Source organism: Trachurus trachurus (assembly GCF_905171665.1).
Source record: "Trachurus trachurus genome assembly, chromosome: 5".
NCBI classification, from domain to species: domain Eukaryota; kingdom Metazoa; phylum Chordata; class Actinopteri; order Carangiformes; family Carangidae; genus Trachurus; species Trachurus trachurus.
Genome location: NC_139896.1, coordinates 7409138 through 7426731, shown reverse-complemented (window position 1 = coordinate 7426731; position 17594 = coordinate 7409138). Strand labels below are relative to the sequence as shown.

General features: G+C 41.3%; 3 protein-coding genes across 3 annotated transcripts; 1 reads left to right on the top strand and 2 right to left on the bottom strand.

The window, feature by feature from the left end:
* Positions 1–182: 182 nt before the first annotated feature.
* glt8d1 (glycosyltransferase 8 domain containing 1) lies at positions 183–4459 on the bottom strand. Its single transcript, XM_083971322.1, has 9 exons — positions 4128–4459; positions 3810–3908; positions 3447–3660; positions 3233–3350; positions 3032–3116; positions 2667–2779; positions 2412–2578; positions 2194–2306; positions 183–1197 (listed from the first exon to the last, which is right to left on the bottom strand). Exons 1-9 carry the CDS (start codon positions 4141–4143, stop codon positions 1013–1015), a joined length of 1110 nt encoding a protein of 369 aa, XP_083827448.1. The 5' UTR covers positions 4144–4459; the 3' UTR covers positions 183–1012.
* Positions 4460–4854: 395 nt separating this feature from the next.
* Positions 4855–6054, top strand: spcs1 (signal peptidase complex subunit 1). The gene is made up of 4 exons (XM_083971334.1): positions 4855–5034; positions 5404–5463; positions 5588–5674; positions 5776–6054. The coding sequence occupies exons 1-4, from the start codon at positions 4999–5001 to the stop codon at positions 5899–5901; spliced, it is 309 nt and encodes a 102-aa protein (XP_083827460.1). The 5' UTR covers positions 4855–4998; the 3' UTR covers positions 5902–6054.
* Positions 6055–6475: 421 nt separating this feature from the next.
* Positions 6476–15847, bottom strand: nek4 (NIMA-related kinase 4). Its single transcript, XM_083972059.1, has 16 exons — positions 15574–15847; positions 14541–14807; positions 14263–14460; positions 14074–14181; positions 13517–13671; positions 13143–13290; positions 12123–12806; positions 11982–12032; positions 11747–11878; positions 10691–10855; positions 10381–10447; positions 10084–10202; positions 9892–9983; positions 9618–9808; positions 9391–9524; positions 6476–6752 (listed from the first exon to the last, which is right to left on the bottom strand). Exons 1-16 carry the CDS (start codon positions 15658–15660, stop codon positions 6654–6656), a joined length of 2697 nt encoding a protein of 898 aa, XP_083828185.1. The 5' UTR covers positions 15661–15847; the 3' UTR covers positions 6476–6653.
* Between the last annotated feature and the right edge of the window lie 1747 nt (positions 15848–17594).

Below are 17594 nucleotides of genomic sequence, written 5' to 3'. Positions count from 1 at the left end.
TTTTTCTCCAACATCATGAATTTCAAACAGTTGAGAGCCACTACAGCTGAGACACAAACATTTTAACAGTGTTTAAATGAAATAGACATGAAGTCACAAGATTTAAATGATAAAAATGTAAGTTTTATTTCACGCACTGTACAAAAGTATTTACACCAGCAAATTGGATGCATTTAATTTGTATAAAAATCCTGACAGTGAAGTGGGAGAGTTTGTGCAAACATTAGGTTCTTCTGTTTCTGCAGAGGTGCAGATGATGTAGTGGTCTGCATGTAAAATAAAAAAAAAACATTTTCTCTAATGATGGAACTGAAGTATTAAAAACTAGAAAACCAGAGTTTGAAATGGGCGCAATAGATAACAGAAATCATCCCTTTTCCATCCACAGGAAGGACCGAGGTAAAAACATGAACATCTTTATGGCAAATATTACAACTGATCTCTGAAGGGAACGGTTTTGAAGCACGTCTAAACCGTGCTACACTAACACAAGGAAACTATACACAACCAATTAGTATTAGAAAGCAAAAGCTAATGAAAGTCATTACTTAGCTGCATGTAAACACACCTACTCAAGTCACAATGACTTTGGCAATGATGGCTTAAGTTGTACATGGTGATCCTGGCATCTTGTTATCACAGAGTAGCTCATCTCAGAGTAAGGTCATAGTGTCACACCTCCGATGCTCTTAAAGGGAGGGAAATAAAAAATAAAGTCTATAGCTCTTTAGAAAAAGTCGGAATTTAATCAGAATATACAGAGAAAAGCCGGTCAAAGCGACCTCAGGGGCACTCGAGGGGAACGATATGATGGCAAGTCTGTAGTAGTACACAGGTTTGCATGCTCAGAGGACAGTATGGCAGATGTCAGACACAGGTCTGGCTGGTGGAGCCTTTCCATTCCTGAGATAATCACATGACGAGGTCCTGCTGCGTCAGGGCTGGTTTGGTTGGTTTAACTTCCTGAAACCTTTTTTTAATTTTTTTTTTTTTTTTAATTTATTCCTTCAGTCTACTTGTCCCCCGCGTGTCTTCGCACTGGATGAAACTTTCCTGTGGGGTCAGGGATGAACCACTTGTCCCACACATCAGTGAAAGACGACCCTCTCCCCCAGGGCTTGTAGTGTCCGTTCCAGTGCAGGAGTTTGGCGGCTTTTATAAACTGGGGCGAGTAGCGGTTTCCAGCTCCTGCATTACCTGGAAAAACAAAGGTCATGTGACTTATTACATGTACACCACCATGCTGTCAGTTTTATTTTCTGTCAAAACATTGACTTATGCAGGAATGACCTGCTGGTATTGCTGTTAAAGAAACAAACTCTGTATCAATCATCAACTCTTATAACTAGACAAGTTGCCTCATCTACAGAGAATGCAGCTTTCAACATCAGCTCTAATTTCTGGTGGAAATAAACTGAGCAGACAAGTTTAATAACAGCAAAATTACATCAGAAATCGTTCAAGATTTCATGAAGAAGTAGACCAAAGTGTCATGAAACACAACATTGACATTCATGTTGTAAACACTGATACCACTTAAAAGGTATTGCAATTCCTTTTTAGCACCAAAGGTTGTTTTTTGTTTTTTTTCAGTATCAAACAATCTACCATAATAAGCAATGGTTGTTCAGGGTTGTCCAGATGTGAAAATAATTTGATCTGCAGCCAACAGTCATTTAAAAAGAACAGAAACAAAACAGGCATATGGTAACTGATTTGTGGTTGTTTAACTCTGCCGTCAGGCCAAGTTGTTAGAAATACACTCACTATTCCTATTCCTTCCTGAGTTACAGCCTTGAATAATGGCCAGAAGTGTTTTTCCAGGACAGTATGATGTCATGAGGTTCACTTTAGACGACTTGGATATTAAATGTCATTACTTCACTTCTTCGTTCTATTAAACATTCATGTTACATTCTGCAGTTTAAGCTGAAGTGAGACACATGTGGCCAGAAAAATCTAATCAGTTCATTCATTTGTATCAAGGTTTAAATAATTTCCTGGAGATTCTGTATTCACAAGGCAAAAACTGCGACCTTTTGACCTTTGAAAAATCGAATTAGTTCATTCTTGAGTCCAAGTGAATGTTTATGCCAAATGTGAAGAAATTCCCTGAGAAATTGTGTTTATGAAAAGGACGGACAATAACTGTGGCCGATACCAAGATGTGTAAATTATTTCTAATTTTCTTACCGAGGTGCCTGACGTGCCACATGGGGTCGATGTTGGAGTGACGTTTGTAGAAAACGATGAGGAGAGGAGGAGTGGTGATGCTCTCTGCCAGTGTTTTACCGTACAGATCTTCCCTGGGGAAACAAACAAAGTTTTTTAGCTCAATACTACTAACAGAGGGGAGTGCACAGGATTAAAAGTTTGTTCCGTGACACTAATGAGCAATTAAGTCTAATTACTGTGCGTTGAGCTCCATCCAGTGCTCCAGGCGCTGGGTGACGTTCTGGTTCTTCCACTCAGTCAGGTTGGCGATGATGACGCCGGGGTTGAAGGTGCATGTGTTGGCTCTCATCCCCAGCTTCTTTATAGCTTCCTTTTTGAAGTCCAGGAAACCTATGTAGTTATTCTGTTGAAAAAAGGTCAATTATAGATTCAAGAAATACTCTACATCCAAATCTCTTTTTTAAGAATAAATGCAGTTGGTTGGTTCGCACCTGATTTCCAGCCCCTCGGACGATGCCTTTGGCAGAAGCTGAGTCACAGTCGTCTGAGAAGGCGGCTGCATGTCCCGGTTTGAGGTTGGTTTCATAGAGCTCTTGAATGTCCCCTGAGATCCCACAGAACAAGCAAAATCCATTCATGAGATCTCATTCAGAAAACCTTTTTTCTTTCTTTGAGAATAATTAAGGAAACTTTCTTTATTTGTTTTAGTTTCTTCAGTCTCTTTGTGCTGTTTTTATTTCCTTTTATCACATTTTCACGTCTTATTCTTATAATTTTGCACACCCTTGTTTTTAAAGGAGCTGTATAGATAAAGGAACTATTATTATGATCATGGTAAATGGAAAACATTTTTTACCTTGTACAATGATATCGTCATCCAAGTAGATGGCTTTCTCTGCCTCGGGTATGTACGTGGGAAGATAAAACCTGGCAAAAGTCAACTGAGAAATAGACCATTAGAGTGTGATTAGCGAGAGGTGACTATAGTTTAAGAGGAACCATGAATATTCAACATCTAATCTGGGACAGTGACAGTACATTCAGTCTGTCGTCTTACCGGTTTTACAATCTCCAGCGCCTGTGAATCTTTAGGCGTCTTACCACTGAGGAGCTCAGGTTGGAAAATAACTATCTTGTATTTGATAGTTTTGAGCTTCGGCTCCTTCAGCCACGCTCTGTGGTTAAAGAAAAAACAGAAAAAGAAACCCTGTTAGGTTACTTAAATCAAATCTGGCCTGCAGTATGATTACCTGCCTGTTTCAGTGTCTTACTTCAAGTGGTCCACTGTTTCATTCAAGGTCACGATGGTGAAGACGACATTGGCTTTACTGTTCTGGTAGATGCTGTTCATGGCAGCGACCACGGCACCGAGTCTCTCCTCCGCAGCGGTGATGAGGACGGGGATCTCCTCTCCTTTCCTCGCCGCCGACTCCGGTCTGAGGTCTGGGGTCAGCTCCGACTCAAAGGGGAGAACAACACCTGCATCTGGGTGTGAAGAAGAGACATTCGGGAGTTCACCGTGTGGCGTGTGCCTCCATGGTTTCATTTACATGCACTGCATTTGTCTAATGGGACACACCCAACATATATACATATACAGTGTAGTTGGGATACAGGGACAAACATGAAGGTACCTGGGTTTTCCTTGTGTAAAAAGTCACCGAGGTTGAGGAGGTTTCGTTGAACTATGATGAGGAAAGCCACAGCCAGCAGCAGGAGGATGACCACGTTTACTGAAAGCCACAGAGGAACAGCTGATGTTAAATATATGTCACAGAGGTAGACTGACTGGGCAACAACAGGGATAGACAGACAATATAAACGAAAAAATATATCAGATATGAACAGTAATAGTGGGTTTAGTTGTTTTACATTCAGACATGCAATTACAAATCTGAGTAGAGTACAGATGCAGATAAACAACCACCACTTCATCATCCAGACTGACTCACCTCTCCTCAGTGTCATGACAACGGCCACATCCGCCTCTCCAGTCCCTCTGATGAAAATCCAGAATATACACACACACACACACACACACACAAAAACACCTAAAACTTGATGTCAATGTGGTCCCAGATGTGTTGGTTTAGACGTGTTGACTTAGGACGGAGGCAGGCGATGCCCAGGACTGCAGCAGCTGCACCGCCGCCGGGGTAATGAAAAGCGTCTAACCCGAGCCCGGTGGTTTATAACACAAACCACGGACACAAACCAGCGCTGCTTCAGTCGGCTCGTAAAAACAAAAAACAAACACAGATAAGATAAGAAAAGAAAAGTAATTCACTTGACTCCACAGCCAAACTGCCAACTCAACATCTACAAGTTTATCTGTCGCCGTTGCACGGAGTAATAGCCGTCCACGCGTTTGCCTGGTCCTTAAATGTAATTAGCTTGCTCATTAAAACATTATCAAACGATCATTACAGTTACATTTCATTGTATAGATATGAATTAATGACCCGAGATATAACGCACTAAGTGTCCGCTTAAAACAAACGAGCTAAAAGTAGCCAGTCGTACAAACAGGCGAGTATTTTAGGCAGTCTAACCGTTTCACTAACACATAAGTACATTTCCCAACCGATGCCAGCGCTTAACCCCATCCATGTTGTTTATACATCCGGGAACCTGCGCAGCTACCGGAAGTTATGACAGCCTGGAAGTACCCGGATGGGTCCTTCACAACAGCGACGTATCTTTTTTGGAGAGCGGAAGTGGAGTTTCTTCTGCTGCTGCTTGCTGCTGTTGGTTTTGGTTTGTCACCGTTATAGCTCCAAACTCTGATCAGTCTGATCGATCTTCTTCATTTCAAGTGCAAAGATGTTGTCTATATTCAAGACCATTCCCACGCACATGGTAAGATTTTTTTTTTTAAAGGGAGAGTGATTTGAGTTAATGCTACCCGCGATTCATTCATGTTAGCCATCAAGCTAACGCTAACCTGCGGATGTTGTGTTGTGGGTAACAGCTGCTGGACAACGTTTAATTTCATCACCTTTAATCAAAAACTATGCACAAGTCATATTGCATTTATACAAAAGCTGATATTCATACAAATGCTCACTAAATAATGGAAGAAGCTGTGTAGTACATGCAACGTCATCTGTGTTATAGTTGTCCTGATCGTCTGCAGAGTCAAGTGCACCTGTAAATGAAGCCAGTCCATTACTGGACTAAACTGATGTGAAGAGTTGAACTAATGTGTTTTTTTTAATTGTGTTGCAGGATTACAAAGGTCAGAAGTTGGCTGAACAGATCTTCCAAGGAATAATACTCATTTCTGCGGTAACTAACCATGTCCATGACACATGCAAACTTGCAATTCAAAACATCACAGCCAGAATGGCAGTATTTTTTATTTTTTATTTACCAGTGGTGGTTGGTGATATATTTTGCATCTTCTTTCCAGGTTATTGGATTTGTGTACGGTCTGATCATTGAACAGTTTGGGTGGACAGTTTACATAGTGTTGGCCGGCTTCGCCATTTCCTGTGTGGTAAGATTTGTTTCTGCTATGCCACCACCTATAGATAAAAGATTTTCTGTGAAGTTAATAACATTTATTTAATTTATTTCTGTTTCTGTCCTAAACCTTAGCTGACCCTGCCCCCCTGGCCTATGTACAGAAAGAGTCCTCTGGCGTGGCAGCCAGCTTTACCAGAGATCAGCGCAGAGCCGAGCCCAAAACCTCAGGAAAGCCTCAAGAAGAAGAAGCACAAATAAGTCAGACCTATTGTTGCCTTTCTGTTCATACACCTTTTTATATTGGGAATTATTTTTCTCACAATTCACAACTGAAGCGTTTAGAAAGCAAACTTTGTTACAGTGTTTATCAGTCAGTAATGAAATACGTATGTGTCCAAATAAACATCTAATGCTGTCTATGTTTTCTAAATGGGATTTCATTTGTAGATTCTTCTTTCTCAATGAGGTACTGAACATTGTTTTGCGTTGACAAAGAACAATATGAGGAAAAAAGGTTTATACAAAGAACATATTTGGGATTTATTAGAAATAATTAGAGTGTTAATATCTACAACATCTACATTACATTATTTTGTTGAGAAGAAAATACAGTAAAACAGCAGGAGTGACATCACTGACAACTATGGAAATTCTGGCCTGCATCATAAATAAACAAATGAGTATGCAGAACAGCAAGTAGAAAAACATGGTGCTGTAACATTACTAAAAAAGATTTTGCATAGGACTCCTGAAAAATACAGGATTCATTTCAAATTCTGTGTTTGCAGAGGAATGAGGTAAACTATATTTACATGTCTTTTTACAATGCAACAGAAACATGGTGGTCTTTTGGTGACGATAAATTCATCCTCGTGAACAATATCAGCTGATTTTCACTTAAGTGCAAGTTTCAAAGTATCATGTTATGTGAAATCTGTCAATCACTGCAATTTGTGTGCAAGTGCTGTCAAGAAAATAGAAATATTTCCCTCTTTGTACATGGTTGATCTCTAAATCTTGAAGGCCATATCCTCAAAGAATTTCAGCTGCCTCACCATCACAGCGTAAGCTTGGTACTTCTCATCCCCCATCTGGTCACGAAGGCACAGCTGCAGCGAGAACAAGAATAGTAACCGACATTAATTAGGTAACAAATAGTATGTGAATTAATTTCTTGAATTCGGAGCAAACCAAGTTTTGTTTGCATGTGATATAAAATATCTAGTTCATGCACTTGTTCACCTTGCCACCATCCAACAGCAAACACGTTCAAAGGTGTGGCTCATTTAACTGGTTGTAAACCACATTCCTAGTCCCTATTTGCATTTACTTCTCCCTCTTTATAATATTTTTGAGGGTTTTTATCAGGGGAGTTACATACAGGGATGCAAACGGGTCAGGACCAAAAAAGAGAGGAATTGTCTGGCGGGGGGGGGGGGGGGGGGGGGGGGCTCACCATTAACAATATCACAGAAAAGTCTATTTCCAGTAGTTCAACCCCAACCAAGTATTGAGTGCATATAGATGGACATAGTTTTCAGAAGGCCAGATGCTACATGAACTGATGAAGCCTCTTGGATGAGAGGTGAAACGTCTTCCTAGACAAATAACTAAGTCCAGTTGAACCTCCTTTGAAAAAAAAGTTGTTGGCGGGCTGGTGAATTTTTTTTTTGACACGAGTCAAAAGGAGCGATAAATCGCATATCTCGCGTTTGGTCGCGCGTCACAACTCGAGCGAAAAAAAAGCGTAGAAATAGACGAAGACGCGAAGGTCCCGCCGCCATAAAAGAATCGGGTGTATTGCGTCGCAAAAAAAAAAAGTCGCGTCTACCGCGTCTCGCGCCTAATCGCGTCTCGCGCCTAATCGCGTCTTTGCGTCACGGCCTTTTACACCGCGGACGTAACGAATAAACGGTGACGGTGTGAACGAACAACATAGAACAGGACCAGACGTGGCGTTGTTTCCTCTTTTCACAGACAGCTCCACTCTCCCTTACTTACACTAACTACTGTTATTGTTGAGGCAGAGGATTGTGGGATTTGTAGTTTTTGACCAATCGCAGGTTGTGCTCTTTCTTTTTTGTGATTTTTTTTTTTTTTTTTAGGGGCAAATGCGAGTGAAATGCTCGCCCATGGTGGGCATACGAAAATTTAAGAGCTGTCTTATTTAAAGCAGATATCAGCTTCACGGCCGTTTCGGCTTTCAAGGCAGGCTTTTGAAACCGTAAGTTACAGCTTCAAGTCACAACTACGACTTGGTAGCGTTCCAGGTAACCCGTAGCTCGTGTTTTTACCATCCTGTTGTCTGTGAAAGTTCCCTATAACGGCCACTCGTAACTTCCGACCCGTGAACTCGTACCAGATCGAACTGGTATGACTTCACAGGAAGGAAAAAAGTACGAGTTTCTTTGAACGCACCATGAGTTAGCAGCCCCCGCCCTTGTCAGGCATCAATTGGTCCTCGTGCTACGTCACCACATTCACGCGCATCCCTTGGCTGCACACACAGCCCTTCATGCCGTTCTCTCTCCTCATTGGATAACACTTGTATCCCACAAGGAAAATTTTCTCCTCGGGTTACAGCAGAGCAGAGTGACGGAGAGACTCGTGTTTAGGCTGAAATACTTCATGTAAGTGATTGCTGACGGAAAATAGGACTATTTAGGACTTATATTAACAAAAACATTCCACTGATATCTGCTTTAAGTCTTGAACACAATAATTCAACAAATTTAAGACATTTTAAGGCCTAAAAGTGTGTAATGGACATATAGGCCTATATAATGTGTTAGTTTCACTTTAAAGCAGAAGTAAGTGATATATTTGTGTTAATATAAGTCTTAAATAGTTATATCTTCCGACAGCAATCACTTACATAGAGTGTTTGGTCTGAAACACGGGTCTCTCAGTCCCTCTGCTCTGCTCTGAGCCGAGGAGAAAACATTTATCGTATCCTACAGTTTTTATCCAATGAGGAGAGAGAACGGCATGCAGGGCTGTGTGTGCAGCCAAGGGACGCCGTGAATGTGGTGACGTAGCGACGAGGACTGTTCTGGTGCGTTCAAGGAAACTCGTATTTTTCCGACCGTGAAGTCGTACCAGTTCGATCTGGTACGAGTTCACCGGTCGGAAGTTACGAGTGGCCGTTATAGTGACTTTCACCGGTAAAACAGGTCGGAAAAACACGAGTGGGTTGCCTGGAACGCTACAAAGTCGTAAGTTGTGACTTGAAGCTGTAATTTACGATTTCAAAAGCCTGCCTGGAACGCAGCATTAGCGAAAACGACCGGACCACTTACTTCTGCTTTAATTGAACACATTCTACATCGCGGAGGCGACGTCTCTCCTTCACCTCTGAAACGGGGCAGAGCTCCGTGGGAAACACCTGCCTGACACAGCAACGGGCATGCACGGGGGAAAAACGGCGGCGCCGTCGCACCGAATGCACGCGGATACCACGCGGATACCACGCGGATACCACGCGCGTCAACATTGGAGGTCGGCAGTTATCAGTATAACCAGAGACAACCATGAATGAGTTCGCCTCAGTTTCACGTGATTGTCACTGTCAGCCTGTTAGAAAAACATTTTACTGACCCCAGCTGAGACCCCCCCCCTCCCAAAAACAAAAACTCTTCGGATCTGAACGATTCACACAAGTCACCTAATTGGTCATGAAAAAAGCGAGTTTCGCTTTTCGGCGCGCTGTTTGCATCCCTGTACATAATGACTTCTTTAAGACCATACCTCTCGTTTAGTGTCATCCTCTTCCTCCATGATTTCCAGCACTCTGTCCAGCAGCTTGACCCCCAGGCCCTTCACCACATCTGTTCGCAGCTGTTCTATAGCTCTCCGTACCTTAGCTGGACCAGATGTTGAACCTATAGGTAGGACATACACAGACGAGGAAGCTCCATAAAGACCGTCTGACTGACTGATGACTGCAGAGTTTGATTATCTAAGCATCTTCTCACCTATCGGTATTTCCCCCAGAGACAAGTTCTCTGCTTCTTCCCGAGCCTTCCCATGAAGCACCAGGGTGTCTCTGTACTTCCTGTTCAGTCTGAACTCTGGCAGAGCAGTAGAGCCACCATCTCCAACATCCATCCTCAATGTCTGGGTCATCATGTGGACCAAATCCTGCATGTCACTGGACTCAGTCTTCCTGCAGATGATTCATAAATCAAAAATTATATAGTAAAGTGACCATATTTGAGCTGACGTGAGCTGAACTTGTTATTTTCTCACCTCTCCCTGCAGTCTCCCTCTGACCGCTCTGTAGAACTGGTGGATGAGCTGCACTCTTCATCATCCGACCTTCGCTCCAGCAACTTATCCTGCTGTAATAAAACAAATCCCACTGTTGTGACACAAGTTTTGACCGTAACATTAACAGATTATGCTCACATATTCATATAGATGATGAAAAGGTACCAGTACCTTACTGTTGGCCCCAGTGACTGCGTATGAGTCGGAAACAGATCTACTAATTGGACCATTGTAGTGTTCAGCATTGGTGGATGTGACATCATAAGAGGCTCGTCTTACAGCACCAGCACCTGAGAGAAAAGCACAAAAGGAATCAAAGAAAAAATATCACAATCATCTTCTTTTCTATTTTTACAAAGTCAAAATAACGAATTGATTATTTTGTATGTGCATCTCTGTTCCTCAGTCTAATCAAATTTATAAGTGACTGAAAAGAGCGTTTTTTTTTTTTAGTAAGACGGTAGTCACCTGGCTGACCAGCATTTTCTTGAGACTGCCTCAGTCTCCTTCTCTCTCTGGCAGACAGAGGACGATCCTGAAAATAAAACAGACCCACTTCAGCAAGAACAAACCACATCAATGACCAATAGTTTTTTTTTTAAATAATGTGCAAAAATATTGGGATTCTATGAATTTTCAACCTAAAATGTAAAGAAGATGGAGGAGCTTGGCATTCAACTCTGATAAAAGTGTCTGATCTCCACTTTGGATTTTAATAAGGGCAATATGATTATTCTGAAATGTATATGAGTGAAGGAATCCTCGGCTCCAGTCTCACCTGTGGCAGTGGTAACAAAGACTCCTTACGGGAACCTGCTGATGTGGAGGTCGCAGCCACAGCAGCTTTCTTGCTCTCAGTGTTCTTCTTGTTCCTCTTCCTTCCCTCCGTGGCTCTGCTCTCAAAAGGAGGTGGAGGTAAAGGTCGAGGAGGAGCCACCTTGGACTATAAGAAGACAACAAAAGCATGAAAGCTGACCTGAGTTAACCTCAATGGATCTGAGAATTGTCTTTTCTCATTTTGTTACATGATCATAATAATATTACATTATTGAATTCTGTGACTAAGGTGTATTTAAAGGGATACTTCACTCAAAATCGATAATTCACCAATTTTCTACTCACAGTCATGCCAAGGAAGGGTTCGGAGAACTTTCAGCGTCATCAAAATGCTTTAGGAGTTCCAGGGGGGGTACTTTTGAATCGTCCAAAACACACACTATGAAACATCCAGATACCTCCATACTGCTCGTCCGTACTGACCCAAGTGTCCTGAAGCCACCACATCAAAAAGTTGTTTGGAAAAAATTTATGTGATCTCTGTTTTTATCCTTGTTGTAGCAGTAGCTCCCAGTGGCTGCATGAGATTTGCTGCGAGATGTTCTTCCGTGTTTACATCATACAGCCAATGGTTTTCAACAAGGAACGAACATCTCGCAGCAAATCTCGCGCACAAACATCAACAGAGACACTGCGAGCTACTACTACAACAAAGCTAAAAACAGAGATCAAAGAAATTTTTTCTGAACAACTTTTTCATGTGGCGGCTTTAGGAGACTTGGGTCAGTACGGACGAGCAGTATGGAGGTATTAAGATGTTTCATAGTGTGTGTTTTGGACGATTCAAAAGTGAACTCTATCCACCGCCATTATATGAAAACCCGTTGCCAGCCGGACCCCCCCTGGAACTCCTAAAGCGTTTTGATGACTCTGAAAGTTCTTCAAACCCTTCCTTGGCATGACAGTGAGTAGAAAATCCGTGATATATCAATTTGGGGTGAAATATCCCTTTAAGTCTACAAGTTCCTGAATGACTTAAATCCTGCATTGATCTTACCTTGGTCTGATCCCCATGTGTCAACTTTTTGTCCCTCACTTTGTTCTGTTGTGACATCGAAGGTTCTGATGAAAGCTGTGGAGTCGGACCCGGCTCACTGAGCGGTGGGCATGTTTCCTCCTGATCAGGCTCCTAGACAAATAAAATTAAACTTTTTATTTCTCAAGAACAAAAAATATGTTTTTGTCCTATTCGGTATTAGTGACAGAAAAAGAGCAAGAACTTTAATTCTTACTTGTGTTAGAGGGAGTGGCTCTAAAAGCTTTTCAGTAGATTCTAAGTCATCCTACAAAGAGATGAATTCACACATAAAAACAGACAAGAACACACAACGAACAAACGGCAAATGTATCACTCAGCTGTCATTACCACTTACTTGGATGTCTGAGGTATGTTGTATTGGTGCGCCCTTGAGAAGGGTAACGGTGTCACTTTTATTGTCCATATTCGTCTCCACAACCACACTGATATTTTCTATATTAGATCTGTGTGCAGGGTTCCTCTCAGGAGCAGGAAGAGCAGAAAGTTTCTCTGCTCCTGGCTTTGGGTTCTGCATGTTAGCCTCGTGGAGCAGCTCCATGGTATCATCCCTATCATCCACATTTGACATCTGCTTCTCCCCAAAGACAGAGAACGTCTCCCCTGGGTTTGGTGTGGCCTGTGGCTGAAAGTCTAACGATCCATTGGGTGCCCTTCTCTCATCTCCTCCCCTCCGGCCGACACCTGATACAGCCTTCGGAGGGGGCTTAATAGGGGAACGAGCAGGGGAAGGATCTGGTTTCCCTTTCCCCTTGCTGTCTTTGTGCCCGCTGTGAGTCACGTGGTCGTCACCTGTGCCGTGCTGTGACACAACCGACTGGGGCCTCTGCACTTGTCTCTTCAACGCGTCCTCATCCTCCTGCGGTTGGATATCAATATTGATGTTGCTGGCGGTTGCCATGGATTCGAGGCTGCATTTAAGAGCATCGGGTGAAGAGGGTTTGGCTGGTGGAGGCGTCCGGACTGGAGTGGAGTCAGCGATGCCATTCGAAGCTTTATGTGGCTGTGATTTATCTTCTTTCTGTGGATGAAAGGGGAAAAACACAAACCATAAGGAACACTATCAATTCACTGCCTGATATGAAAACAGAGGAGGCCGAGGTAAACAAGAGTATAGCAATCAGAGCAATCCACAAGATCAAAATAAATCTATACATGCTTGTTGTGAATTAATACACATTATTACTCAGAATATGTATTATATATATTTTCTTCTGCTTTAGTGTCAGAATAAAAAACTGTAAAAAACGCAATTTAATGCTTAAACATCTCTGTTTTCTGAAACCAAGAAAGAATAATGTCATTGAAGGGAGTGTTTTCTGTGTAAAATCAGCTTTGCTATTCATCAGTTACTCACTCGTTTCACCCTGGCAGAAGGTTCAGGCTGAGGACTTGGAGGCTGCCTCTCGGGTTTTGGCTGAGCGGATGCCACCGGCGAGGCGCTGTTGGCTCTACAATCACCACCACTGCCACTCACAGCTTTCTTTCTAGACTTGGCCGTTTTCCTGGTGTGGAAAGAAACCAAACAACCACAAAGCATCTAAGCCATCAGCTCTAATCTGTTTTCCAAGAGATGAAAGGGGTAGATAGAGATAAATATAGACCCAGTAGAAAAATCTAAGTAAATGTCAAATTAAAAAAAACATTTGTAATGTTTAGGGTTAAAATCATTAATTTCAAAGAAATTAATAATAATAAATGGGAAGGAGGTTTGCTGTCGGTGACACCTACTCTTTAGTTGCCTCCAGGAACATTGCAATTTGTCTTTTGATGTACGGCTGCCGCAGTATAAGTTTGACATCGGGCCTGTCATCAGGTTTCTTACAAAGCATGATCTTGATCAGATCTCCCAGCTGAGGATCATATCTACTGGGCATCTGGGGCAGCTGATGACAAAACCAGAGGAAAAATGTCATGAGTTATTGAAGTTATCTACTATTCTCTTATAATAATGAGATACCGTAACTATAGTTCAGAAAATAATATGCTACATAGGAATCCTGGACAAGTTGACTGAAGTTATCAATAGTTCTCACATGTATTATTTGGAGCAGGAATAGGACTATGTTCATCTACAGTGTGTTCTTAGAGCTTAAATTGTGCCTGAATTCTGTCAACATGCTCACAAAATGATTAACAAAGCACAGATTCAGAAAACTAACCAAACTCTACAGATACTTATATGTTTCATAGAAAAGCAGACACCATTTGTTGAAAATTAAACTCCCTGTGTAACTGATTCAAAATCTAATTACATTTAAAAATACATTTCGAGAGATGAAACGTACCTTTCCTTCTACTATGCGATAAACCAGCGAATTCATGTCCTTGGCATTGAAGGCATGTTTAAGTGTGGACATTTCATACACACAGCAGCCCAGGGCCCACACATCTGACTGGAGAAAAACAAAAAACAAACATCAGTTGTAAAGGACTTCTCATTGAGAAATACTTGAAGAGCAGATGAAACCAAATACCTTGTGGTTATAAGGTTTATTGGAGAAGAGCTCAGGACTCATGTAGTAAGGTGTGCCGATCAGCGTGCTCGCCATATCATTCTGGTTCTCCAATACTCGTGCGATGCCAAGGTCTCCAACTTTGATGATATTGGTTTTCGTCAGGAAAATGTTCTGTGTTTTAAGGTCCCGGTGAAGAATGTTCCGCTCATGAAGGTACTGAAAAGCAAAATCATTTTAAATATGAGATTTACTTTACACCTGAAACCTCATTTTACATATTGCATTATACTGTATACCTGGAGTGCCATGGCTATCTGGACAAACCACTCCACCACCTGCCTCTCAGGTAGGAGCTCCCCCTTCTGCTGTTTGAGTCTGTGATAGAGGTCACCACCTTCACAGAAACCCATCACGATGTACAGCTGCCGGTCGTCCCCTTCCCATGACTCCCTGTATGTGACAATGTTGGGATGTCGCAGCTGTGACAGGAGCTGGGCCTCCTGCTCTGCAGAGCGCCGCTCCCGCTTAGTGGAGGTGGTTAAATTCAGCTTCTTAATGACATACTGAAACAGAGGCAAAACATATATTCACTGGAAATTAGGGAAACCACTCAATATTACTGTTAACATGAAAAACTCGGAAAGACAAAACACAAGGAGAAAAACATGTAAGGTTGACATCTGAATGACAAACAAGTCCAACCCTATGGTCCAAACATATGATAATGAGCTGAACTCAGGTTAAATCACATAAACATAGTAATTATATTATTTCAGCAATAATTAATGAGCGTTAGAGACTAGGGATTAATAAATAATGTCAGTATTGGGAATTAATACATTTCTAGAGCCATAAAATGCTCATGTAGTCATTCTTCAATGAATATTTTAAGTTGCTTGAAGGATTAATTACGAAACTTGATAACAGTTACCACAGTATCAATTATGCAAATACAATCAGCTTTAAATAGTCAAAATAGTCAATAGTCAAACCCTTCTGAACTTTTAGATGAATACTAACAGATAAGAAAATAACTCTCATCAGCTTTCAAAGTATTACTGCCCTACAATAATCAATACAAATCTTTATCATTATTGATTATGACTTTGCTACGTTGTGTCAAAACATTATTGTGCTTTATAAATGTAAATCATGACGTACAAGAGCGTAAATAAATCACAGCTTGTAGCCAACTTCAGCTAACTCTAAGCTAACTCGAGTCTGATCGTTGCAAAGTAAGAGGAAGCATTTGTGACCAAAGCTAAATGTTAGTATATTTTTAACAGCTGTGGTTTAAGTATAACTTCACGATCGCTTCTGGTTTCTCACCTGTTTTCGGTCTGTTTTGTGTTTCACCAGGTTCACCTCTCCGTAGCTCCCTTTCCCAACGACCCTGATGAAGATATAATTATTCATCACTCATCAAAACTCGTCATAACGCGACCTGAAAAAAACGTTACACGATACTCCCCGCAGGACTAACGGTGTCTTTTTTGCCTCATATTTTCTGCTGTGAAGGCGAAACAAACTCATGAAATGTGTTGTTTGGGTACAACTTGGCGCTAGCTGACTGAGTGGCAGCGATGATGAGATTTTGAAAACGCAGGAAATCAGGAGGAGCAGTCCAGAGTTTTTCGTCACTAGGCAACTGGCGGCTCAGCGTCGACGATGACGACGAGAGGGTCCGACTGGACCGAGACACTGCAGCGGCCACAGCGCAGCGCCACCCAGCGGCCGCACATGCGCACTGCAGCTGCTTCTTCACTGTGAGGCAGTGATAGCAAAGTCTCTGGTGATAGTAGCATGCAGCACAAACTTGGAGCTATCGACTTTATATCAAATACAATATTTTAACTTTTATCTTTGTCTGCATTTCCCATTTTTCAATAGTACATTTTTAATTCGAGAAACTGATTTTACCCTTTATAGCTATACATCCTTTACTTCATCCATTCTCAATCAGATGTTCCTCTTCTGTAGCCCACCTTAAAACTTTTATGTTTTCTCAGGCCTTTTAGTGTCCCTAATGGTCTCATGTGTCAGCTCCTCATATGTCCTCTCCTTTTAATCTTGATTTTCCTGGCCGTGTTGGCCAGGGTTACTTTGTACAGCACTTTGATTATCAAATTAAGGCACTTTGGTCAACCTCAGTTGTTTTTAAATGTGCTTTATAAACACATTTTATTTGTTTTGCTTTGATTGTTTTTACTGCTTAGAGCAAGTATAGAGGACCCTGATGTGTGTGAACTGTACAATAACAACAACAGCAATGATTATACACCATACAAAGATACAAGTTGCTGGTACAGATTTAAAAATAAATAAATAAATAAATAAATAAATAAATAAATAAGATGCATTAAAGACAAGTCAAGTCAAGCTTTATTTATATAGCACCTTTAACCAAGGTGCTTTACAATTACAAATACAATTGCAAATAAAGAACAAGAAGAACAGTAGAAAACAACAACAAAACCAAACAAACAGTAAAATCCTGTGAGCCATGGTATTTAAAACAATAACTTACAGTATAAAAAGTCCAATACAGAAATAAAGAATATGTAAAATAGGTGCAACACTAGTCGTCTAAGGGGCTTAAGGTGACATTTTAAAAAGAGTTTTTTTTTTTTTTTAATGTTAGTGAGTAAACTAACCCGCAAATAAATCTTTCTTGTCTTGCGTCATGTAATCAATCGTCTGCTCAGTTGGCATGGCACCTTTAGTTGCACATGCCAACTAAAGTAGGTGTTTCCCCCAGACATTTCGTACACAGGTTTGTCACTTCCTCAGCGATGTTTCATCGTTTTACTTGGGAAATTTTCAAGAGTTGTACAAAAACTGCCAAATTGCTGAGGGGAAGGGAGTAAGACGCCTTGTCGTCGTAAGAGTAACACAGGTGTGATTCTTTTCAATGACGCATGAAATACCTGTAGCTACTCTTTCTTCTCTGATATGTCAGTGATAAAAATCTGAAGTAAAACTCTCAGGTACATGAATATGAGGAAAGAAGCAACATGAATATGAGGAAAGAAGCAAGAGCTCACCTCAAATTACGTTTTGAGTATCACAGACAAACCAGTTTATCTACCCCTCTAATCAAAAAGATGTCAGAGTATAAACTCTTATAAAATACCTTCAAGTGAAGAGTGAACTGTCACTTTGTCATGTATCTTGTTAGATCTGACCAATAGGTTTACTCAACCTAAACATGCACCTGATACGATTCACAAAACCCATCACTGGACAGTTAGAAACTGACAAATATAGAACCCAGCAGTTTTCAAATTGTGATAGTTGGACCTCTGGGGGGCGCCAAAGGTCTTCAGGGGAGTTTCTTACTTTCCCACACT

Coding starts and splice junctions, on each gene's coding strand:
- glt8d1 (XM_083971322.1), bottom strand. Junction 3,351..3,446: donor GAAACAGTGGACCACTTGAA/GTAAGACACTGA, acceptor CTTTAACCACAG/AGCGTGGCTGAAGGAGCCGA. Junction 2,579..2,666: donor TCCGAGGGGCTGGAAATCAG/GTGCGAACCAAC, acceptor TTTTTTCAACAG/AATAACTACATAGGTTTCCT.
- spcs1 (XM_083971334.1), top strand. CDS start 4,999: ATGTTGTCTATATTCAAGACCATTCCCACGCACATG. Junction 5,035..5,403: donor AGACCATTCCCACGCACATG/GTAAGATTTTTT, acceptor ATTGTGTTGCAG/GATTACAAAGGTCAGAAGTT. Junction 5,675..5,775: donor GCTTCGCCATTTCCTGTGTG/GTAAGATTTGTT, acceptor CCTAAACCTTAG/CTGACCCTGCCCCCCTGGCC.
- nek4 (XM_083972059.1), bottom strand. CDS start 15,660: ATGAATAATTATATCTTCATCAGGGTCGTTGGGAAAGGGAGCTACGGA. Junction 12,033..12,122: donor AACATACCTCAGACATCCAA/GTAAGTGGTAAT, acceptor ATCTCTTTGTAG/GATGACTTAGAATCTACTGA. Junction 9,525..9,617: donor TCTGGGGGAAATACCGATAG/GTGAGAAGATGC, acceptor TCCTACCTATAG/GTTCAACATCTGGTCCAGCT.